The sequence below is a fragment of the Girardinichthys multiradiatus genome, chromosome 10 (genome assembly GCF_021462225.1).
Source record: "Girardinichthys multiradiatus isolate DD_20200921_A chromosome 10, DD_fGirMul_XY1, whole genome shotgun sequence".
In the NCBI taxonomy this organism is placed as follows: domain Eukaryota; kingdom Metazoa; phylum Chordata; class Actinopteri; order Cyprinodontiformes; family Goodeidae; genus Girardinichthys; species Girardinichthys multiradiatus.
In genome coordinates, this window is record NC_061803.1 from 17,743,951 (window position 1) to 17,769,648 (window position 25,698).

The following is a 25,698-nucleotide window of genomic DNA, read 5'->3' on the forward strand; positions in this document are numbered from 1 at the left end:
TGTTTCACACTTTTTTGTTCAGTATATAATTCCACATGTGTTAATTCATAGTTTTGATGCCTTCAGTGTGAAGCTACAATATTCATAGTCATGACAATAAAGAAAACTCTTTGAATGAGAAGGTATGTCCAAACTTTTGGTCTGTACTGTATACATAATTTCAATTGTTAAAGAACTGCCATGCATCAAATAATGATAAACCATTTTCTGATGCATAACTTTTCATGTTCAGTTTCCGTCTTTTCTTTTGAACAAATAAGTTATTGTTCTCTGCATTGTGGTCAAGTTTTGATTTCATTTAAATAAAAAAATTGACATTTCGGTTGTTGTATTTTGTTTTATTTTTTATTTAAGTCTGTAGATGGTAAGTGATTTTTTTGTTCGTCCTGTCCTAATGCAAGCCGCGGTTTTTTGTCTGTGCACCACCTGTGTAAAATCTCCCAGTCCATTAAATCGAATGCAACGATCTCCTTGGAAATTGCTCTGTTTTGGAGGTAAGCGCGCATGGACTGTCGTGTAATGTATGTGAAATTTCTGGTCATAAGCGGTGTTTTCGAGCTGTACTGTGTTGTAATTCAGCAAAAACTAGTTACTCTCCCTGTGCTTTTAACTGGGGTATTTTGCAGCGAGCAGACAGACATTAAACGTAGCGGTGCTCGTTTTAAAGGGTGGCCGTTCTCAAATGTCTCGAGCTCCGAGGAGAGAGCAAAGCAAGAGCATTGAGGCTCCAGCATAGCAGAACAGTTCAGAGACTTTGGAATGAGGGGAAAATAGCTATATTTATAAATAGATTAAGCCGTGTTTTAGACTGCGTATTGGTAGCGGATCTGATGTTCTTTGTGTGCTCGTGAATTTTTGCAGCCGTTACTGGTTCTGGATGACTGCTTCATAGCAGACCTGTTCTTCCCTCTTCCCGGTACTGTGTACCGGCGCAGAATCTTTTAGTGGTATGCACTGCAGTACCGGACCGTACCGGCTTACTTTCACCCCTGCTCTTACCCTGCTAATTGAACCTTCACACTCTGCTCTTACTGGTACAATGTGCAATCAATGAAGACTGGCTACAAGGCTGGTCCAATTTAGCCATGAAACCTCCCACACTAAAATGACAGGTGTTTCAGTTTCATTGTCGAACCCCTGTATATTGCCCTTAGGTCCACATTAGGAGAGTAAGAGCTGGAATTCAGCAGTTCTGCTTCTTCATAGCTACAAACTTTAAATATTTTACACCCTTAAAAAACAGCTCCACACAGATTGCTGTTCATTTAAAAGCAGTGGGATAAAGCCAATACTTCCAGCCTTAGTACATCTAAATATTTGACTGGAAGAGAGGCTTATAAATCATCTTTTGTCCCTCACTTTGTTTAACTTTCATCTCATATATTCGGCCTCATTCCTTCACTCTTATCCTTCTACCTCTAGTGAATTTTGCAGAGCAAGGATAGAGGAACCAAATATCAGCACTATAGATCATTTTGACAGTTTAATTTCAATGGCTGATTATCAGTCAATTTGATAATTATACTATCCAACCACCCAATTAATGTGTTCTATATTTACAATGATGATCAAGTAAGCTCTCCATTTCTATGCCATTTATAAAGGATGAGCTATTGGAACCAAGAGGAAGCTTGACAGCTTGCCTCCGAGGTGCCTTGATTGAGATATAAAAATCGGCAGTGCTACCTTCACCCTCCAAAATAGTTTTACCAGTCTGCCTTCATCCGTGCCTTCACACTCAACAAAGCATGTTCAGGAATCACAACAATTGGGAAAGAAGGAGCAAAATGGAGCAGAGTCAAAAGGATGATGAAAGGATTTTACACCTCCTCCTTGGCATCTCTCCTCTGGTGTCTGCTTCGGCACAGCTCAGAGGGTGAGTGGTGCACTGTGCCAGTGAATTACTGACACAGAAACACACATAGCACCAAGATGCAGGACCAGCGCTTCATGACTTGATGCTTTGCTGTTAGCTGGGACTCTCAGATACTCGGTGATCAAGTCTAAAATCATACAACACAGGCAGCAGTGCATCATGGGGGATTACGTAGCTGCAAATGGGACATGGGGAGGAATGAGTTTTCGTCTGAAGTGTGACGGGTTTCTTTCTTGTGTTGTGAATTGGTGCTATATAAATAAACTGAATTGAATTGAATTTCTACCTACCATTGGTGGTCATATAGAGTGCCTTCTCCCCTGAAACCCTTGAACATTTTCACATTTTGTCACATTGCAACCACAAACAGCAGTGAATCTTATTAGAATTTTTTGTGATGGACCAAAACCTGTAGGTCAATAGACCTGCCTTTGCAGTCTTTTGAGGTATGTTTTGTCCTGTTTTCCACATATAGGGACTAACATTTTCACCCATCTACTTGGTAAAACAGCTCAAGCTCAGTGAGACTGCATGGAGACAGTTTGTGAATTATCAAGTCCAGCCCTAGGTCTGGTCTTTGACTGGACCATTTTAACACAAGAATATACTTTGATCTAAACCATTCAATTATTGTTCTGGTTGGATGTTCAGGTTTTTCATCTTGCACAAATGTAAACCTGTACCCAGTCTCAAGTCTTTTGTAGCCTCTAACAAGTTTACTTCCAAGACTGCCCTGTATTTATCTCCATTCATTTATCAATCTAATCTGAGCATCTTCCCCATTTCTGCTAAAGCAAAGCATCCAGACAGTATAACACTGCCACCACCATATTTCGCCGTTAAGATACTGTGTTCAAAACAATGTTCAGTGTTAGTTTTCTACCATGCATAGCATTTATAATGTAGACCAATAAGTTACATTTGAGTCTGATCTGAACACTATATGCCACATGTTCACTGTGTCTCATACATTGTTTATGGCAAACTGCCAAACAGGACTTCCTATGGCTTTCTTCCTCAAAAGCTTTCTTCTTTTCACTTTTTTATTTAAGTCACATTTGTGGGGCTTGTGGCCAATAATTGCCCCACCTGAGCTTTGGCTCTTGCTGTGTAGCGTGTTTAATTAGATTGTAGGCTTTGCTTATAGAAAACATTTAACAGTTAGAGTCAAGAATCAACTGTAAAGATTAAAATTTACAGTATTTTTAAAATGTTATGCACCTGCTTTGTGTGAGAATTACTAAATAAAAGAAATAAATGTTCTCGCTTAAAACACCCACATATTCTTTCACCCTGATGTTTAATTTGTGTGTTTGAAAATGGATGTGAAATCTAGGAGTGGGTGTTCTTGATTCAGGTGTTATTTTTATCCATCTTATGTAGAAGCACAATGTTTTATTTTAAAATACAAAAAAAAATGTCTTTTTGTTCCCCTTATTTTCACAGATGATGTGCCTCCCTATTTCAAGACAGAGCCAGTGCGTAGCCAGCTTCACCTGGAACGTAATCGGTTGGTACTGACTTGCATGGCAGAGGGAAGCTGGCCACTGGAGTATAAATGGATCCACAACACCACAGAACTAACACGGTTTTCGCTGGAGTACAGGTGAGTTGAAACTCAATTAGAAATGATTAGAATCATCATCTACCATGCCACAAATTGAATTATCTACCCTTCCATTTGAACTATTTCATCCACTATTAATAAAGTTGGCAGTTTTATTTAGGATGATCAGACTTCAACTGGCAAATAATGACTTCCAGTTTTCTTTTATTTCTGACCTTCCAATTGTAATTTTGGCTGAGTCCTATTTTCTTTTGAAGAACTGTAACACATTAAACTAATTTGCGTAAACAATCGGCAAATTAAATGTAGCAAACATTGACCATCAAAGAAAAATAAAGTGCTCTGTGATCTGTTTGAATCCAGTGGGAAAAGGTTATCAGAATGTATGCATTAAAGCAAAGTAGATGTTGTTTGTTGGTACAATTACAGACTACGAGTGGGAGCAGTGAAGTGCATGGTTCTAAAATGCAATTAATAAAATCTTTTATAATTATTTGCAATACATAAATATCTAAAAAATTAATTATAATTATTAGTGTATGTAATAAGTAATTTAACATAATTTCTTTTTTATTATTCAAATTATTAGTAATATAAATATGTATGTAAATACTTCTTGAGCTAATTAATTGTGGCATTTCTGTATCTCTTTGTAACATATAAAGTCAATTTCAAAATCAGATTTAGGCTTACAACAATCTTCTAATTTTCACAACATGTGTTTTCTAACTGGAGTCTGATAGAGAATGCCTGTCTCACTTGTTATCGGAAACAAACTTCTTGGTTCAATGAAAATAATTTTAAATGTAAGACTGCCATGGTTATGGTTGGCTTACCTGTAAATACTGTACCTGTAAATTGTTATGTATCACATGAAGAAACCTAAATATATGGGTTTGGATCCTGGACCCAAACCCTGTGACCCAGTCTTGGACATGTTAATACAATAAGTAGATAATAAGGTAAAAACCTAAAAAAAGCATTCGATGGTGACCTGACAAATCTGCAACCTTGCTTTGTTCGTTCTAAGAGAAGTTGTCTAAACACAAGCCCCATCCAACCCTTTTTAACACTGTTGTCCAAATCGGCCAGTAACTTCCCTTATCTAATGTGGGCCAAGTGTTTGTGCAGGTGAGTGTTGTTGAGGCCTGTCACCTGTTACATTCTTTCAATAGGTCACCACTCTTAGTAGTCACAAGCATGTTTGACTTAACAGCTTCATGATGTTTCTTGAAAGCTTAAGGGCCTGATCTTCAGCATCAAAGCACAGTGGGTCTTTTGTGCGCATTTTGCCATAATCAGGTTTGTGCGCGTTCAGCAGATGATCACTGACAGTGATGTTACCCTGGAATAATGCTGAATGAAGTGTTGCAAGCAGTTTTACCATAGGAGAAATATCATGGCTTTTGTTTGTGATTGTCTCCAAATCAGAGCTTAGATAATCCTACATAGAATCTTCTATTCTCATCTATTTTTAATATATTTTTTTGACAACCCAACTCTGTTTGCACATGTACAGAAGATTCTCTCTCCCTGTCATGTGTCATTCTATCTATGCCTCCTTCTGTCCAAAGTGACAACAGACATTTTTGCGTCCCAGTTATCACCTGCATTTCAGACGTGCTAAATCCACACGCAAAAATTGCACCCGCAAACCGTTTCAGGCTTTGAAAATCGCATTGCAGCTGGCAAGGGATGACATTTGCATATCCTCCTCCCATGAATTTGAGCGTTTGGGTCATTATCATATGTTTTGCATATTTATGAAGGCAGACATACTAAAATGTTTGCACACGCAATCTGATTACCACCTCGTCTGTAGATCAGCTTTCCTGATGCAAACAGGTTTGCGTGCGGTTTTGTACATGCAAATCTTCTGAAGATCAGGCACTATATGTAGGCACTGTATGTACTGAAAGAGTAATCTAACTCCCATTGGTGCATTTGTCTAGCAACTTCACATTACACTCAGCTAAACAATGGCTTTTACGTTACAACTTCATGAGTTTTATTTAGATTGTGCTGATTATCTTTCCTGTTAGATACTACTATGATTAAACATATCTAAAATTAAAGTGATAATAAAGTTTAACTGCATCACCCCAAACCCTTTTGTCACTTTTAAAACTTTTTGTAGTTATTTTTCGACATCTCCATTTACTACTACAATTCTCTGTGTGTACATTATCAAAGCAAGCTTTACTGGTTTATCAGGTGTTTGCCAAATAAATAATGGCTTTTGATTTAATTTTTCTATTTTTATTGCCTTTGCCTCAGTCCTTCCCCTCCGGGCTCCGTGACCTCCATCACTGTCTCTGGAGAGGCTGCAAACAACCAGGAGGCGTGAATGAGGGTTAGGGTAGCAGATAAACCGCCTTTAATGGTAACTGGAAGATCCTAATCATGTGGCAAACATTGCTCTTATCTTGGGCAACAGTGTATCTGCACCGTGAGCTTCCGCTACAGTGTAAATGGAACACTGGAGGGTTGAGAGAGAGCTTGCAGACACATGGCTGAACTTAGCTGAGCTGTGTTGCTCATATGTGAGGGAGCGAATGGATGTGGAAACAACAGAGGCTGAACATACAAGCAGCATCCGCCTTGTTGATGGAATACCTTTCTCTGGAGAAAGATTAGACCAGACTGGATTCAGCAGCAGGGTAGGAAGGGCAGAAGTGACACACATAGGCCTGAACAATTGATTTGGATGGACTGTACTTGAAAACAACACTATCTTCTGGAGGTTTAGTGCCCCCTCGACTGGGATATTGCGTGAACAACTGAGGGATAGAATGTGTGATTAAGCAAGCACTTATGGGCACAAGATTTGCTCTTCCTGTTTGAATTGACAGTGTTGGGCAAAAGTATTCATACCCCTTGAACCTTATCACATTGTGTTACATTAAAATCACAAAGTTAACCTCTGTACTAGTTTAAACTCTTGCAGAATTCTTCTAAAGTTACCATGTATTCAGGTCCATCCATCTTCCATTTAACTTTGACTTACTTGTATGTCCCTGTTGAAAAAAAAGTATCCACCCTTTGTTATGGTGTCTCACTATGGGAATGTTATATTTGGAATGATATGCAGTGTTTTGTTTTCCACTGCACTGCTTGTCTAAAAAGGCTGGTCTTTCCGATTTCAGATGATGGTTTAAACAGTTTTCCATGAGATGTTTAGACATAGTATATTGTTTTATAATCTAACCCTGGTCACCTTTTTGATACCACAAACACCTGCAATTTTAAAGGGGGGTGGGGGGGGTTCATGTTTAATATCCACTGTAGATGTCTTCTGAAGGCACTTACAGTGAATCTTTAGGGTATATAACAGGGTATATAATAATTAGGGGCATAAGAGAAAATGTGGTTGAACATGAATGTTATAGGTACTAAGGAATTTGGAAACGATTATCATTATCTTTTCGTTTTACAATTATGTGCTACTTTGTGTAGGTCAATCACAAAAAATATGTAGAACTTTCTCTGAAATGTATGGTTGTAATATGAAAAGGTTCAAGGGGTGTAAATATTTTGCAAGGTGCTGTAAATACATTACTGTCCATAATATCCTACTACAGTTAGTGCTTTAACATCCTTTTAAGCCGAAACAAGAAAAATAGGTTCACTGGATGATGTCCCACTGGTTATAAAAGACATACAATACTCACTAACAGTTACGGATATTTGGCTTTGTGGTAAAATGTATGGCAAACTTAAACAGTAAACTCTACAATGATGTTATATCATGAAAGTGGGGCATTTATTTAAGCAATACCATGATTTCTGCATTTCAAACAATTGAATCAAAAGCCAACAACAGTGGTGGGTATACCACAACAAACACTTAAATGTCTCAGCAACGTGCCATGTGCCATTGAGCATCAGTTACACCTTTACAAGAACGTCTCATGCTGTTCCCAGGTCATCTTATATTCTGCTGAGGCATGGCATCCCACTCTTCTTAAAGGGCAGCCCTCAGGTCATTGAGGTTTTGGGGTACAGAGTTACAAGCCTCTAGCCTCTAGACTTAGCTGGTCTCATGAGTTTTCTGTGGGATTCATGTCTGGAGAAGCTGGAGCATCATCGTTCATAAGGATGAAATTAGGCCTGTGTTATTTGTGCAGGGGCACAATGACTGGATTAATGGTGTTATTCAGATAGTATGGGCTTGTCATTGTACTATTCACAAAGTGTAGGGCAGTTCTGTACTGACTAAACACACCTGCCCACTCTAACACCATCACTACCAAAGGCTAGTCTGGTGACAACAGCGACTGATGCATTGTGCTGTCCTGGACTTCTCCAACACTGTTGCCGGCTATCGTTTCTGCTTAACGTGAATCAGCTTTCATCAGGGAACAGCACTGAGACCCACAGGTCCCTGGTTCAGCGTAATTGCTCCCTGGCACATGCAGGATAATGATGCCTGTGCCTGGTGGTGTGGTCAAGTACCCTTGTAGGTTGTATAGCAGGCAGACAACGCTGATGTAAATTACTTTGAACGGTCTGACATGACACAATGTGCTTGGAGTTGAGTAGCATTCATCATACGGTTCCGCAGGGCACTGTTCATGATGAAGCGGTCATTACTTTTTCCAATTTTTCAGTTAGTCAGTCATTTTCTACCTCTTCTTCCACAGTGGGTCGCGGGGGAGCTGGTGCCTATCTCCAGCAGTCTATAGGCGGGAGGCGGGGTACACCCTGGTCAGGTCGCCAGTCCATCGCAGGGCAACACAGACACAAACAGGACAAACAACCATGCAGACACTCTGTCACATTGAGGGGCAATGTAGACGGACCAATTAACCTAACAGTCATGTTTTTTGGACTGTGGGAGGAAGCTGGAGTACCCAGAGAGAACCAGTGCATGCAAGGGGAGAACATGCAAACTCCATGCAGAAAGACCCCCAGCTGGGAGTCAAATCCAGGGCCTTCTTGCTGCAAGGCAACAGTGCTACCAACTATGCCACCGTGTAGCCCTTTTCGATTTGTTCCAAAGGTTTAGTTTTGAAAGCATTTTACATTCTGTAAATATTATTTAAATTATTTAGTATTTAAATTATTTTGTGCTATATTGTTTATATTGTTACTTTTCATTCATTGTTATTCATTATTGTTTCTGTTATTTATTTATTCTTCTTAAAATTACCTTACCAGAGCTGCCTGTCCTGCTGCTGAAACAAGTTAATTTCCCCCTAGGGATGATAAAGTTTATCTTATGTCTATATTAATGATTGTTATAGAAGTTGTGCTCATTTACTCAACTGTTTCTGGGGTGAATCCCTGCACCATTGAGCCGGTAGCATCCTATTAATTCACTCTTGCTTGTACTGAGAATATCTCTCCTTTATCGCTGTCTTTTCACAATCTTCTCTGCTTATACACTCTTAGGCTCACTAAAAGTCCTCCTCACTCCTCTTGAACATTTGTTCATTTTCATAGCTATCCTAAGGCCTAAGGTGCTTTGTGAATAACTTTTAGATTACTTTGGTAAAATTCTAAGAAAAATCTTAGAATTTGAGAAATTCTATGATTTTTCTTAGAATGACGTCAATATGAGCTACTTTTAGTTTTAGGTTTCATTGTGAATACTGGGCCTGACTTTTAAACATAATTGCTTCATGATATATCACATTATATGTTCTGTGAATGTTTGCCTCCACACTGCTCCCCATTCCTCAAATCTGCCTTTTCTTTGTGCCAATAAAGTGTTTGAGCAGCACAGACCCCCATATTAATGAGGTTATGGATAAGGTCCCTGGTGCTGAGTGCTGCTTTAAATATTGACATCATGCGACTTGACCTTGTGTCCTCTGGCAAGCGATCGATACTGCAAGGCCTGCATGGGCATTATTATTCAACTCCTATGTAGGTGGGTGAGACAGAAAGTGTTCTGGAGCAGGAAAGCGAGTGAATACTTCTCTTAGAAGAGGTCTGGATTAGCATTGACTGTTGTAGATCACTACAACTTTCTTTCTGGGACCATAAACTAAGGGTTTAGTCCCTGGTACTTCACCTGTCTTTATGCTGCCACTTAACCTAGAACCTTAATTAAGAGAGTTAAGTATTAATCAAACCTCAAGAGCCAATTTGTCCATTGGTTCTTGGCTGGATTGCTGGATCGAGGGCTCTACTTGCACAGGAAGGAAGCTTGTTTCCTCTGTTTCCACTTAATTATAGACATGCAGAAGAAAAGATTCTTGTACATGGAGTATCTTAATCAACAGACGTCCACAGAACGAGAAGGAAAAAGCATGATGTAACAGGCTTGGCAGCTTTTCAACCTCTTGCCACATTTCAGGCTTCAAACATAAAGTTATAAAATTCAATTTTTTTTGTGAAGAATCAACAACAAGTGGGACACAATCATGAAGTGGAATGAAATTTATTGGATGTGTCAAACTTTTTTAACAAATAAAAAACTGAAAAGTGGGGTGTGCAATATTATTCGGCCCCCTTGCGTTAATACTTTGTAGCGCCACCCTTTGCTGTGATTACAGCTGCAAGTCGCTTGGGGTATGTCTCTATCAGTTTTGCACATCGAGAGACTGAAATTCTTGCCCATTCTTCCTTGCAAAACAGCTGGAGCTCAGTGAGGTTGGATGGAGAGTGTTCGTGAACAGCAGTCTTTAGCTCTTTCCACAAATTCTCGATTGTATTCAGGTCTGGACTTTGACTTGCCCACTCCAACACCTGGATACATTTACATATCCAAAACATAAAACCAGATCTACAATGGAAAGGTTCACACCTTTCCATTGTAGATTTGGCTTTATGTTTTGGATCATTGCCTTGTTGGAAGATAAATCTCCGTCCCAGTCTCAGGTCTCTTGCAGACTCCAACAGGTTTTCTTCCAGAATGGTCCTGTATTTGGCCCCATCCATCTTCGCATCAATTTTGACCAAACGAGACTTTTTATAGATATATTTGATAAATGGCTTTCTTCTTGCCACTCTTCCATAAAGGCTAGATTTGTGCAGTGTACAACAGATTGTTGTCCTATGGACGGACTCTCCCACCTCAGCTGTAGATCTCTGCAGTTCATCCAGAGTGATCATGGGCCTCTTGGCTGCATCTCTGATCAGTCTTCTCTTTGTTCAAGATGAGAGTTTAGAGGGACGGCAGGGTCTTGGTAGATTTGCAGTGGTCTGATACTCCTTCCATTTCAATATGATTGCTTGAACAGTGCTCCTTGGGATGTTTAAAGCTTGGGAAGTCTTTTCCTATCCAAATCCGGCTTTAAACTTCTCCACAACAGTATCTCGGACCTGCCTGGTGTGCTCCTTGGTCTTCATGATGCTCTCTGTGCTTTGAACAGAACCCTGACACTATCGCAGAGCAGGTGCATTTATACGGAGACTTCATTACACACAGGTGGATTCTATTTATCATCATCAGTCATTTGGGACAACATTGGATCATTCACAGATCCTCACTGAACGTCTGGAGTGAGTTTGCTGCACTGAAAGTAAAGGGGCCGAATAATATTGCATATCCCACTTTTCAGTTTTTTATTTGTTAAAAAAGTTCGACACATCCAATAAATTTCATTCCACTTCACAATTGTGCCCCACTTGTTGTTGATTCTTCACAAAAAATTTGAATTTTATATCTTCATGTTTCAAGCCTGAAATGTGGAAAAAGGTTGAAAGGTTCAAGGGGGCCAAATACTTTTCCAAGGCACTATACAGCAGACCAAGTTCCTACTGATGGAATTTCTTATCTGCTCAGTTATTTTCCCCTGTTGTTGTCAATTTTTGAGGAGTGAAACTTGTTTTTCCCTGCGCAGTATAACTACAACAGAAAAGCTTACTATAGCTTTAAACTATCAAAAAAAAAAAACAACAAACTGCAGAAATTTAGATTAACACTTTGACCGCTAACGTAATCGAGTGTCACTGTTGTGTCTCTGGTAATAACTTATCTCTGGAAAAAAAATGTTGTGATATCTTCTGAAATATTTGTTGAAGTCATTTGTACAGTTCCAATATCAAAAAATGGGTAGTTGCTCCAGGCAATTACATAGATTAGTTTGAAGTTGTGTACTTGCTGAAAAGACCTACTTCAATCCTCTCTTTGCACTTTTGATTTTCATTTCATCCTCCCTCTTTGTTCATTCTTACTGCCTCAGTTTAATCCACTTACATATGAACCACCATCAAGCATCCTAAACAAGTATAATTTCATGGTAGCTCTGAACAAATTAACACAAGTTCAAAACAATATTATTCCATGTCCTAAGGGAAGAAATGATAGACCCAGCTTGCTAACTGGGTAACGATGAGGGAAAGCAGGGGGGAAATAGAAGTACACACATGGACAAAATTGTTGGTACCCCTTGGTTAATGAAAGAAAAACCCACAATGGTCACAGAAATAACTTGAATATGACAAAGGTAATGGATACAAATTCTATGAAAATGAACACATGGAAGTCAGACATTGCTTTTCAAACATGCATCAACAGAATTATTTTTTTAAATAAACTGAAACAGGCCTGGACAAAAATGATGGCACCCCTGAAAATAATATGACCAAAGGGACATGTTAAATCACGGTGTGTCCATTAATTAGCATCACAAGTGTCTACATTCGGTCATTGGGCCTATATATAGGGCTACAGCTAGTCACTGTGCTGTTTGGTGACATGGTGTATACCACACTCAACATGACCAGAGGAAGCGAAGGTAAGAGTTGTCTCAGGAGATTAGAAAGAAAATTATAGACAAGCATGTGAAAGGTAAAGATTATAAGGCCATCTCCAAGCAGCTTAAAGTTCCTGTGACTGCAGTTGCACATATTATTCAGACATTTAAGATCCATGAGACTGTAGCCAACCTCCCTGGACGTGGCCGCAGGAGGAATATTTATGGCAAAACAAAGAGATAGATAATACGAAAGGTAACAAAAGAGCCCAGAAAATCTTCTAAAGAGATTAAAGGTGAACTTCAAGCTCAAGGAACATCAGTGTCAGATCGCACTATCTGACGTTGTTTGAGGCAAAGTGGACTTAATGGGAGACGACTAAGGAGAACACCGTTGTTGAAAACAAATCATTAAAAATACAGACTGGAATTTGCCAAACTACATGTTGACAAGCCACAAAGCTTCTGGGAGAATGTCCTATGGACAGATGAGACAAAAATGTAACTGTTTGGCAGGGCACATCAGCTCTATGTTTGCAGACAGAAAAATTAAGCATATGAAGAAAAGAATACCCTCTCTACTGTGAAACATGGAGGAGGCTCTGTTGTGTTCTGGGTCTGCTTTGCTGCATCTGGCACAGGGTGTCTTGAACCTGTGCAGGGTATAATGAAATCTCAAGATTATCAAGGGATTCTAGAGAGAAATGTGCTGCCCAGTGTCAGAAAGCTTGGTCTCAGTCGCAGGTCATAGGTCTTGCAACAGGATTATGACCCAAAACACACAGCTAAAAACACCCAAGAATGGCTAAGAGGAAAACATTGGACTATTCTGAAGTGGCCTTCTATGAGACCTGACCTAAATCCTATTGAGCATCTTTGGAAGGAGCAGAAACATGCCATCTGCAAAAGGCACCCTTTAAACCTGAGACAACTGGAGCAGTTTGCTCAGGAGGAGTGGGCCAAAATACCTGCTGAGAGGTCTCACTGACAGTTTTAGGAATCGTCTGATTGCAGTGATTGCCTCAAAAGGTTGTGCAATAAAATGTTAAGTTAAGTGTACCATCATTTTTGTCCAGGCCTGTTGAATGAATTTAGTTTTTAAAATAATTCTGTCGAAGCATGTTTGAAAAGCAATTTCTGACTTTCATTTGTTCACTATCATAGCATTTTCATAGCATTTTTATTTATTGTTATCTCAGATTTAAGGTATTTCCGTGATCATTGAGGGTTTTTCTGTCATTAACCAAGGGTTACCAACACTTTTCTCCACGTGTGTAGATGTCAGCATGCGTCTGCATAATATTTTTTGCTTTTTTATGTTATCTGATGAAATGACATTCATGACAGATTTTCAGGACCTCTCAGGTTTCACTAATTTTGAGAAAAACCCTTTTTTATCTGTCATCAAACAGAATTTTTTTGTAAAGTCTTCAAAGTTGTCATTTATTTGTTAAAAATATATCCTCCCTTTTCACACTGATGATAATTGTATTAAAATATAATAGACTAAGGGGTAAAGAAAGCAGCAAATATTATCTTTGGTTTTGTGTTCAGCTTTATTTTGGTATTTCATATGTATTTATATTCTACTCTCTTGATGATCCATCTGTGCTCTCAGCCAAATCTCCTTTTTTCTCAGTTCAACTTCTGTTTTTTTTTTTTTATTGCAGTTGGCAAACAACTTCTAGGTGCATTACTGCCACCTTCTAGATTGGAGTGTGGTTCGGAAACTATCATACCATCATTAAATTCTTTTTTTTTTATTCTTTTTTTTTCAAAAAAATAAAAAATACGAAGACAAACTACATCCTGATGTTTTTCAAAGGCAAAGGCCTCAACAACCTGATCCCCGGGTGCTTAAACTGGCTCTGGGGACGTGATATGTCACCAGATCACCAAGATGGCACCGACGATGGCCGCCTCGGAGCTTCGCTCTCTCTTTGTTTGTGTATTTTGCGTGTTTATATGTTTTTGGAGCCACAGTACTGTGGTCTCGGGCCACAATGCTGTGGTCTCATTCAGTAGAGAGGAACTTCTCAACATCAGAGAGAACTCTCTAGGGATTTTATCACCATCTTTCATTGATCCGAGGTTCACTGAGCTTCTGGCAAGCGGAGCTACGGCACTCTATGGGATTCAGTGCGGACGGAGACGTCGGAGAGGGAAACGTGCTGGCGCACTGGTAAAACTCCGCAAAAGAGGACTTCGCACGTCACTGCCTTCAATCCATCTGGCAAATGTCCACTCTCTAAGCAACAAGATGGACGAGCTGCTTCTCCTCACCGGTAAAAACATGGACCTCCACGGATCAGCGGTTCTCTGCTTCACCGAGACATGGCTGAGTGAAAACGTCCCAGACTGCGCACTGCTGATGCCGGGATTCCAGCTGTTCAGAGCGGATTGCAACGCGGAGGTATCGGGGAAGAAGTGAGGAGGCGGAATCTGCTTTTATATAAATGAAGGTTGGTGCGGAGACATAAAACTGCTGGGGAAAATATGTAGTCCTGATCTGGAGGCATTTTATATAAACTGTAAACCGTTTTATTCGCCGAGGGAGTTTTCCTCGTTTATAATAATTGGCTCATATATTCCACCACATGGCTGCACTTCTGCCGCAGAAATACATCTTGTTGAGCTGATTACAGACGTGGAGAAAAAACACACGGACTCTTTCATCATAATACTGGGAGATTTTAACAGTGCAAACCTCTCCCATGAACTCCCCAAATACAGACAGCATATTAAGTGTCCCACCAGAGACAAAAACACACTGGACCATTGTTACACAGCTTTAAAGGACTCATATCATGCTGTTACCAGGGCTGCTCTGGGTTTTTCGGATCATTATCTAATCCACCTCATCCCAACCTACAGACAGAGACTAAGAGCTTCCAAACCTACGGTTCACACTGTTAAGAAGTGGACTGAGGAATCAAAGCAGATGCTAAAGGCCTGCTTTGAAAGCATAGACTGGACTGTTTTTGAAACCTCAGCCACTGACTTAAACCAACTCACTGATGTGGTGACATCATACATCAGTTTTTGTGAGGACATGACATCTGCCCTCAAGTCTTTGTATGTTGTCGGGGCTGTCATGGCTGACACACCATGCATAGCGGTTAGGGACAGTGCCCCTAGAATGGCATACCGGGATGGTGATCCCTCTTCACGAGAAGGTGGAACAGAGGGTGTGTTCCCTCAGCCTCCCCAGGAAGGCCTATGCCAGAGCACCTCACAAGGCCTATGCTCCTAGAGCACCCCACAAAGGGCACCTCAATAGACATGGTCGAATGTCTTGTCCAGGTCCACAAAACACATGTAGACCGGTTGGGAAAACTCCTATGAACTCTCAAGCACCTTCTGGAGGGTGTAGAGCTGGTCCACTGTTCCACAGCCAGGACAAAAACCACACCTCTCCTCCTGAAGTCAAGGTTTGACTATCGGCTGGACTCTCAATTGAATTCAATTCAATTCAAAAATACTTTATTAATCCCAAAGGGAAATCTCCTCTCCAACACCCTGGCATAGGCCTTATCAGGAAGGCTGAGGAGTGTGATCCCCCTGTAGTTGAAACATGCCCTCCGGCCCCCCTTCTTGTGAGGGGGGACCACCAGCCCGTTCTGCCAGTCCAGAGGCACTGTCCTCGACCACAACGCAATGTTACAGAAGAGTGTCAGGCACAACAGCCCCACAACATACAGAGACCTGAAGTACTCAGGGGGGATCTCATCCACCACCAAAGCCTTGGCACCACAGGACCTTTTGAACTCGGTGACTTGGATGATAAAACAAGACCAACTCTGAGCCCCCAGTCTCTGCTTCCACCAGTCAAGGTGTGATGGCAGGATTAAGGAGATACTTGAAGTACTCCTTCCACCACCCGACAATGACCCCCGTCAAGGACAGCAGCTCCCCACCTCTACTGTAAACAGTGTTGGCAAAGCACTGCTTCCCTCTCCTGAGGCACCAGATGGTTTGCCAGAATTGCTTCAAGGCTGACTGGTAGTCCTTCTCCTCGGCCTCACTGAACTGGTACCTGTCAGCCGCTGCAGCAGTCCCACAAGCCCTTACTGCCGGTGTCCACCACCAGGTTTGGGGATGGCTGCCGCGACAGACCTTACTGCCACAGATACGGGTGGCAGCATCGACAACAGATGTGGAGAACACAGTCCACTCTGACTCTGTCTCCAACCTCCCTCAGAATCTGGTCAAAGCTCTCCTGGAGGTGGGAGTTGAATACGTCCCTGGCCGAGGGCTCTGCCAGACGTTCCCAGCAGACCCTCGCTATGTGCTTGTGCCTGCCAAGTCTGTCCGGCTTTCTCCTCTTCCAGCGGATCCAACTCACCACCAGGTGGTGATCAGTGGACAGCTCAGCCCCTCTCTGCACCCGAGTGTCCAAAACATGTGGCCGAAGGTCTGACGATACGACAGCAAAGTCGATCAATGACCTCCTGTTTAGGGTGTCTTGGTGGCAAGTGCACTGAAGAACACCTTAATGCTTAAACATGGCGTTTATTATGGATAATACATGACTGGCACAGAAGTCTTTTAATGAAACACCCCTCGGATTCAGATCAGGGAGACCATTCCTCCCAATCACACCCCTACAGGTGTCAATGGCATTGAAGTCCCCCAGCAGAATGACAGAGTCCCCGAGAGGGGCACTGTCCAGTACAAGAAGTTATTAACATAAATTACTTAACCCCAAGGTAAACATATTCCAGTTAACAAACTCTTTACTATACTACACCAGTTAAACAAAAACTACCAAGCAAAATGAAGGAATAAAGAAAACCAATTAACTATGTACAAATTAAGGAACAAGGGAATCAATACAAATAGTTAAAACCATGAACAATAAAACAATGCAGTATTACTATTCAATTTTATTTATGTTTTGAGAACCAAGGATTAAACCAAGGACAAACATTTTTATAGCTCCAAATATTCAATCACAGTGCAAGATCAGAAGAGTAGATAAAACATTAATTTAATAAAACATTAATTTAAAGCATGGTTTTCTGAATAAAAACCAACATTTTGAATAATTACTTCTCAATGTTGTTTAATTAGCTGTCTTTAGTAAAATTATATTTAAGGAAATATAATTTTCTAGATAGAAAGCTAATAACCTTTCCAGACAGTTGATTCTCAATGAATTAACTAGCCAGCACATGGGTTAACGTACCCAAGAAAGGTTCAAGCCATGCTTGTCTTAATTACCCCATTCGTATGAACACTGGATTATCTGAGCAACAGATCATACTTAACTTTGTTGCACTCGATCGGCGGGTACCATCAGATTGTAGTCACTTTGGACCCAAGTTTAAAGAGTTAGTCCTCTTTGCCAGCAAAGAAGACATTAATGTGCGGTGCCTCTCCTGTCTGACTTTCGGTTGGGAGTCGTGTGGCAGCCTTGTTGGAACAATATGTTTTTGTTTCTGACTTAATGATGTCACTGGGAGTCCAGCTATGACTCCTCCTTGGTTGTTATTGGGCGGGGCTAAAGCAATGTCAGCAGTTGTCTGTGCCAACATGTTCAGCATTCATCCATGGTGATGTATACTGTCATTGAAGATGGTGTATGAGGGAGATAGAGCACTTGAAATGTCCTAGGGGGCTCTGTTTATCCAAATTTCAATGTAATGCATTAGACCTGTTTGGAGGATAACAGAGATCAACCATATTCAGTTTGGAGTAAATTGGACCATGCATGTGTAATGTAATGCCAAACGTAAGGCCATGGCGTGACATCAGACTTCGCCATGGCGCCAAAGCTACACTTTCCAGCCAAACCACTCAGTACTAAGGTCCAGCTTGGAACATCATGTCATTGGGGATGTTTTCATGTTGATTATGTGAAGGGGATGAAATATGGACCACACTAAGTGAAACATAACACTTCCTGTTCTCAGGGGGCGGGGCTTCAATGATGTCATCATTTGACCATTGAATATTGTTCAGGCCCTCATATGGATCAATCCCAGAAGATTTAATGTCTCTGTGACTGTTCTTGTAGGAACTATAACAGATTTGTGTTTCATGCCGAGAAGACAAATTTTCAGACTTGGCTACGCCCACATTCTTTCATTTAGCAAAAAGCTTTTGATAACTTTTGATCCCCAATACCTTGAGAGTATATTGCGTGATTTTGAAGTCTCTAAGTCAAAAGCTAAAGGAGTAGTTCGCTCAGATTCGACATGTGTAGACAAAAGAAAATGGCGGCTTTGTCCAAAATGGGTTTCATAGGGTTTCCACCATGGGTCCAGGATACTTTTTTTGTATCTCCTGAGAAATCACAAATGTGTACCAAATTTCATAAGCCTTGGAGAAAGCATTCCTTGGGGCTGGTTGTTTTAGTGCTTCTAGAGGGCGCTGTGGAGCAATTAGCCCACGCCCACCAATTATTTCTCTAGATATCTTTAGTAGGTTGGACTAATATCAATCCTATGGAATTTGGTGCCAATTGGCTGAAAATGTGGAAATCAGAAGCAACCGTAAGGCCATGGCCTGACATCGGACTTCGCCATGCCGCCACGGCCACACTCTCAAGCCGAATGTCTTTGTTCTGGAGGCCAACTTAGATCATCTTCATATCTGTCACTGGGGACAGTTTCTTGTCGATTAGGTGACGGCAGTCAAATATGGACCTTCCACAGTAAAACATGACACCTTCTGTTGTCAGGGGGCGGGGCTTAGGGTTAATCGGATTAATTCCACCCCTTTAACTTGCCCAAAAACTCACAATTTTGATACCTTTAGATCCCCAATGCCTTCTAAGCAAACTGACCAAATTTCAAGCCAATCGCTCAAAATCTCTAGTAGGAGTTCGATCAAATACGCAGGTTATAAAGGGCAAAAATGGGGTCAAAATTGAAACTTCAATCCAAGATGGCCAACTTCTTGTTTGTTGGAGGACGTGGGTCCATTAGAGTTTTGGGTAGGTCTCCTTTGTAGCGCTTAGCTGCCTGGCATAAATATATGCGTATTGAGTGTCTATGAAGATCAAACCAGCAGTTTTTTGGACAAAAAGTTCAATTTGGGTTAACTTGGAAAGAGAAGCCCTCCTGGTGATATCTCGATTGCGGCGATCAGCTGGTAGAACGGTGGGTTGTGCCCTAGCTGATTGCCCCAAATCTCGAACAAAGGGTCATAAAACTCTGAGGCGGTAACTTACTAAAACAAAATTCAGTAATAAAACTGCCCAGCAAATCAAAAATGGCTCAGCATAAAACACTTCAAACAGTATTGCATGCAACAAGTTCATACCTTGGATTAACTGCTGGTGATTCTAAATCACCTTAACTATGCCTCTTCCTGCCTAAACCTCTAAATACACCTATCCAATTTAACCTACCATAGAACAAGTTTGCCAGAGTATATTTTTACATTTGTACATGCTGTAGAGCCATTTTTTGGAGCATTTCAATTTTCTATACATCAATACAACCCTTACATCCTAAATTTTAATTTTTGTATATAATAACTCCATATTAAGTAAGTAAATTGCAAAAAAGTGCAATTAACCACTAGACAATTTTAAATTTTTTTTTTTTTTTTTTGCACATATTTTCCTAAATACAGAAATATCATAGCTATATCCCTCAAATATTGCAATATAAAAAAGTTGCACAAAACCCTTTCAAACCACAGGAAATTTATTTGGAGTGTTTCCATAACTTCATTTTTGAAATACACTAATTTTTATGAACAGAGACTAAAACGAGCATAAAATGTACATTGTGAACAGTTTGAGAAAAGATAATGCAGTACAGACCAAAGGTTTGGACACACCTTCTCATTCAAAGAGTTGTCTTTATTTTCATGACTATGAATATTATAGCTTCACACTGAAGGCATCAAAACTATGAATTAACACATGTGAAATTATATACTGAATAAAAAGGTGTGAAACAACTGAAAATATGTCTTATATTCTATGTTCTTCAAAGTATCCACCTTTTGCCTTGATTACTGCTCCGCACACTCTTGGCATTCTGTTGATGAGCTTCAAGAGGTAGTCACCTGAAATGGTTTTCCAACAGTCTTGAAGGAGTTCCCAGAGATGCTTAGCACTTGTTGGCACTTTTGCCTTCACTCTGTGGTCCAGCTCACCCCAAACCATCTCGATTGGGTTCAGGTCCGGTGACTGTGGAAGCCAGGTCATCTTGCGCAGCACCCCATCACTCTCGTTTTTGGTCAAATAGCCCTTACACAGCCTGGAGGTGTGTTTGGGATCATTGTCCTGTTGAAAAATAAATGATGGTCCAACTAAACGCAAACCGTAGGGAATAGCATGCCGCTGCAAGATGCTGCTGTAGCCATGCTGGTTCAGTATGCCTTCAATTTTGAATAAATCCCCAACAGTGTCACCAGCAAAGCACCCCCACACCATCGCATCTCCTCCTCCATGCTTCACGGTGGGAACCAGGCATGCAGAGTCCATCCGTTCACCTCTTCTGCGCCGCACAAAGACACGGTAGTTGGAACCAAAGATCTCAAACTTGGACTCATCAGACCAAAGCACAAATTTCCACTGGTCTAATGTCCATTCCTTGTGTTCTTTAGCCCAAACAAGTCTTTCTGCCTGTTGCCTGTCCTCAGCAGTGGTTTCCTAGCAGCTATTTTACCATGAAAGCCTGATTTACACAGTCTCCTCTTAACAGTTGTTGTAGAGATGTGTCTGCTGCTAGAACTCTGTGTGGCATTGACCTGTTCTCTAATCTGAGCTGCTGTTAACCTGCGATTTCTGAGGCTGGTGACTCGGATGAACTTATCGTCCGCAGCAGAGGTGATTCTTGGTCTTCCTTTCCTGGGGCGGTGCTCAAGTGAGCCAGTTTCTTTGTAGCGCTTGATGGTTTTTGCGACTGCACTTGGGGACACTTTCAAAGTTTTCCCAATTGTTCGGACTGACTGACCTTCATTTCTGAAAGTAATAATGGCTACTTGTTTTTCTTTACTTAGCTGCTTTTTTCTTTCCATAATACAAATTCTAACAGTCTATTCAGTAGGACTATCAGCTGTGTACTGTATCCACCTCCTGCACAACACAACTGATGGTCCCCACCCCATTTATAAGGCTTGAAATCCCACTTATTAAACCTGACAAGGCACACCTGTGAAGTGAAAACCATTTCAGGTGACTACCTCTTGAACCTCATCAACAGAATGCCAAGATTGTGCGGAGCAGTAATCAAAGCAAAAGGTGGCTACTTTGAAGAACCTAGAATATAAGACATATTTTCAGTTGTTTCACACTTTTTTGTTCTGTATATAATTCCACATGTGTTAATTCATAGTTTTGATGCCTTCAGCATTAAGCTACAATATTCATAGTCATGAAAATACAGAAAACTCTTTGAATAAGAAGGTGTCCAAACTTTTGGTCTGTACTGTATATACATCAAAATAAACTATTTACAGAAGTGTAATTAAATCTCTAGTGCCAGATATCTATAAGCACACATATATGTTCATAAGACCATCTTCAAACAATAAAAAGTGCAAAAAACAATGAAAATGAAAGCGATAGTGCGAACGAAGTATACCGCGAAAAAACTACAACTACTGGGAAAAAAAAGCCCACTCCCGGGAAAATCACCCGGGAAATGACATCACTTCCGGTTGTTGCAGACATTGATGTGACAGAAAACCATGTGATAGTTCATCCAACGATGTCATCGCGCATATTCCGACGTAGGAAGTACACTGCGGTCTGTATTTTAATGTTTGTTTTTGTGATTTATTACTGGATTTCTGCAACAGTTTCTGGAAAATAAAAACTGTTCTCTGAGACACGTGGTGAGTAGAATATTTAAGTTGAACTCTTAGGTTTCATTTGCAAAAAAAAGTATTGCTCTAGCTTATTTGGTCGCAATTCTACAGGCATTTAAAAATAGATGTGCAAATGGAAGCGCCGGCGCTCCCGCCGGTCATAAAGGGTTAATATAAAAGAAATGAACAAAAGTACTTTGACCAGTTTGTGGATGGCTCAGGTCTGAAGAAAAACGACGGTGGGGGGGTGAACGCACCCATGATCAACTCAAAAACTTTACAATTCTCATCCGTCCAAAACAGTAAAAAAATATGAGGAACGGTTGCAGGCGACTGAATCAACAAGGAGGAAAACTCATCTGCTTGGAAACAAACAGAGCAGATGAACGGTAAACAGTAAAAAAATATGAGTAACCGTTGCAGGCGACTGAATCTACAAGGAGGAAAACTCATCTGCTTGGAAACAAACCTCTGTGGGTGCGCCGGACTGTCGGCGGGGTTTTCAATCGGTATATGAATCTTCTAACCTTCTTGTATCAGACAGAATTCCAGATTTCAAGCACTTCCGGGAATGGCCAAGTGGAGAAGAAAAGGAACTTGCCTGCGAGTTTCTGTCGCCCCAGATATGCGCCTCCTCTGCGTCGTCCCATGAGACACATTGGAAATGGCGGTTAAAAACTTAGTTTTTTTGGCTTTTATAGCTCTGATGACATCAGCTTTGATGTCCATCACTGCGTGTCACTGTACATGTTGAACTGCGCAGCCCAGTCGGTCTGTCCGACCAAAATGGATGACCCCAACACATGACAGAAATTTTGAAGCTTTTTCTCTTATTTATTACAACTACACTGGATTATCTTTCGTGGTGGGGAAAAAAAAAAGTTTTGGTTAGTTTATCAGATGAAATCTCACCATCCCTCTTTTTAAGGTAATACAGTTTTAAAGCAAACATTGGTTACAAGCATTTTTGCTGGTAAAATAAACAACTTGCTCCAGGTGTTCTACATAAGCAAATAACCCTGGCAACCTAGCTGAAACCAACTTGCCAGGCTCTATTACTTTATAAGGGGTTGAATTTGCTTATTTAAAAATTAAAGTTTGCTTTTTGGACATTTCTTTCAGCTAGAGAAAAATGAGAAACCCTTGGCTTATCTTTTAGAAATGCTCCACCAGTTATTCATGTTAAAATAGCTATTGTTTTGATGAAAAATTAAGATAGCACTTATTTTGAAAAAAAAAAAAATGTTTAGTAAAATAAACACCTAACTGCAAGTTTGCTTTGATAGCAAATATTCACTAACTAACATTATATGGCTTCATTATTTTACAAAAAGCAGACCCAAATCCTATTAAGAATCTGTGCCAAGGCTTAAAATATTTGTCTCTAGATGTGGAAAGCTGGTATAGACATAACTCAAAACACTTGCAGCTGCACCTGAGGCAAAACATGGTTTCACAAAGTATTGACAAATTGGCCCTGATGCCCACCACACTTTTTACATTTTTATTTGTAATTATGTTTTGCAAAACCACAAATCATTTTCCTAACACTTTACAGCTATGCACTACTTTGGGTTAGTCAGTTATGTAAAATAACAATAAGGTTTTTTGTAGTTTTTGAATGTAATGCAACAAAATGTGAATGTAGTGAGTCATTTCATTATACGGAATGATAGTAAAGAAACAGGTATGAGGAAAAAACATTTGAGCTATTTCTCTGCATAAAATGGCAATATATTTGAAAAAAGACCACACTTTTCAAAGAATTTATGACATTCTCCTTTCGAACTGACACTTGATCAGGAGACATAGTATTATACTTGCACCTGTTAACTAAAGGCTTTTCATGAGCACCAACAAACAGAAGGTGGAGAGGCATTACTTTTGACATATTAAAATTATGTACTTATAGGAGCCCATATTCAAGAAAAAATATTTTTTGTCTGTTGGGTGACATAAGAAAAAAGAAGTCCAAAAGAAGAGCACAGTATACATTTAAAGGGAAAATACTCAGTTTACATTCTTTATAAATATGTGAATTTAAGTTCATTTTTTGGAAATTATCTTAAGAAAATTTAAGAAATTTACTTTCATGGTGCAACCAAATTTGTTTGTGTGAATTGAAATGGATTTTTTGTAGCATATTTCTGGCATTGGTGAAATATTTAGTTTTAGCTCCAGTAACCGAGATGTCTTTGTAAAGATAAGCCTACTGTGTGCTGATCAAACAAGTATGTTTGATTACAAAACTTTAGCTCAGTATGTGGGCTTTGCAGCTCCAAAAGCAAAACATTTTTAAAGCATTTTAACAGAAAAAATATTAGGGCAAAGAAGCAAAGTCTGACATAGTGATGTTGAGTTTTCAGTCTATTTCACCTTATAATGTAAGTTTCATTACTATCAATCTAGTTTTTACAGAAGAGCAAGAGTAGCATCCAGTCACACTACATCAAGTCATCACATCAGGGCATGGCTCGGACACAGAATCTCTCTCTAGATGCCTCTAATGGATTCCTGGCCATAACAATAGAAGCCTATTTTCTGTCTTCTGCACTTTCCCCGCCACAGCCTCCAGACACTGTAGATTTTCTTTTAAACTTGCCTTTCTCCCTTACTCTTGCACTCCATCATTCTTTGTTTTTCTGTGCCTTAGAAGAATGAGTCAGAAGTCGAAGAGAGAACAGGCAGTTGGTTTTATTATGTGCATCCACAATTATTAGTGCATCACTTTGCTATTGGCAGATATGGCTTCTTTTCAAATGAATCATCCAAAGTCCGCTTTATGAATAATTCTTCCTAGATATTATTGATGTGAAATCCCATTTGACCCCTGCCCCCTACTTTGCAGTGCTACCCCTGAGTTTTGGGTGGCTACCCTGAAGAAGATGAGGGTGTAGTAGTAGCCTTATTTGGTTCTTTACTCAGAAATTGTGTGTGTGTGTGTGCATGTGTGTGTGTGACTGCAAAATAAAAAGATAATACAAGCAGTTTCCGGAATGACAAAGGGACTAATTATAAAAATCACTATGTAATTTATATGCAATTAAAATAAGAATGTGCCACAAATTTTTACAGCTCCCGAAATTCCTATCATATAAATGTAACTGAAGTTTATACCTAAATGTTACACACATATTCCCAAAAATAATTATGGTGAGGAATCTGTGATGCTGCGTACATCTTTTGCCCCTTTACCACTAGTCGCCTACTTAGTACAATTCAGTACGGCTCTACTTGCTTTTTATTCTTTTTCCATCAGTAGCGGTTACTATTTTGCGGTTCCAACCATGCCAAGTTGTGCTGAAAACACAAAGTCAGAAGACTGTCTGTCACTGCTTGGGTAGGGGGCAGTGTCACCAGTCACAGCATATTTTAAAGATTAATTCTGTATCTTCAACCGTTAAATCATTGTACGCTGGGCTTATTATGTATATGACCACTATGACATGTCAGCTTTAGATACCGTTAGCTTACCCTCCCAGATTCTTCAGCTTGTACTGCTCCATGGCTTCCCTCTCTCTCCTGTACTTATCCAGAGTGCTTTTCTTCTTTCACTGAGTCTGACAAAAGCTATTGACCAAGCAGCAGGTAATCAATTGTTGTTGTGTTTGTGTCACATACAAATCACATCACGTTACTCTGGACTGTGTAGCCACCCACATTCAGATGGTACTCAATTGTAACGGAAAATGAACCAACCCTTTAGAGTAGAACTGACCCAAGATGAACCACAAAGTAGTAGTAGGTACTTATGGAAAAGGGACGTTCATGTTCAAAATATTATGTGACATTTGTTCATGGCCTTATGTACTTTTTGAAATAACAGTCTCTGG

The 25,698-nt window shown here is 40.1% G+C and overlaps 1 protein-coding gene across 1 annotated transcript in view; it reads left to right on the plus strand.

Annotated features, from left to right (window-relative positions):
* Window positions 1-25,698, plus strand: part of sdk2b (sidekick cell adhesion molecule 2b) — a 543,702-nt gene that overhangs the window by 354,714 nt on the left and 163,290 nt on the right. Inside the window, exon 2 of the mRNA XM_047377275.1 lies at window positions 3,323-3,482. Coding sequence (XP_047233231.1) covers window positions 3,323-3,482 — 160 coding nt within the window. The remainder of the gene's footprint in view (window positions 1-3,322; window positions 3,483-25,698) is intronic.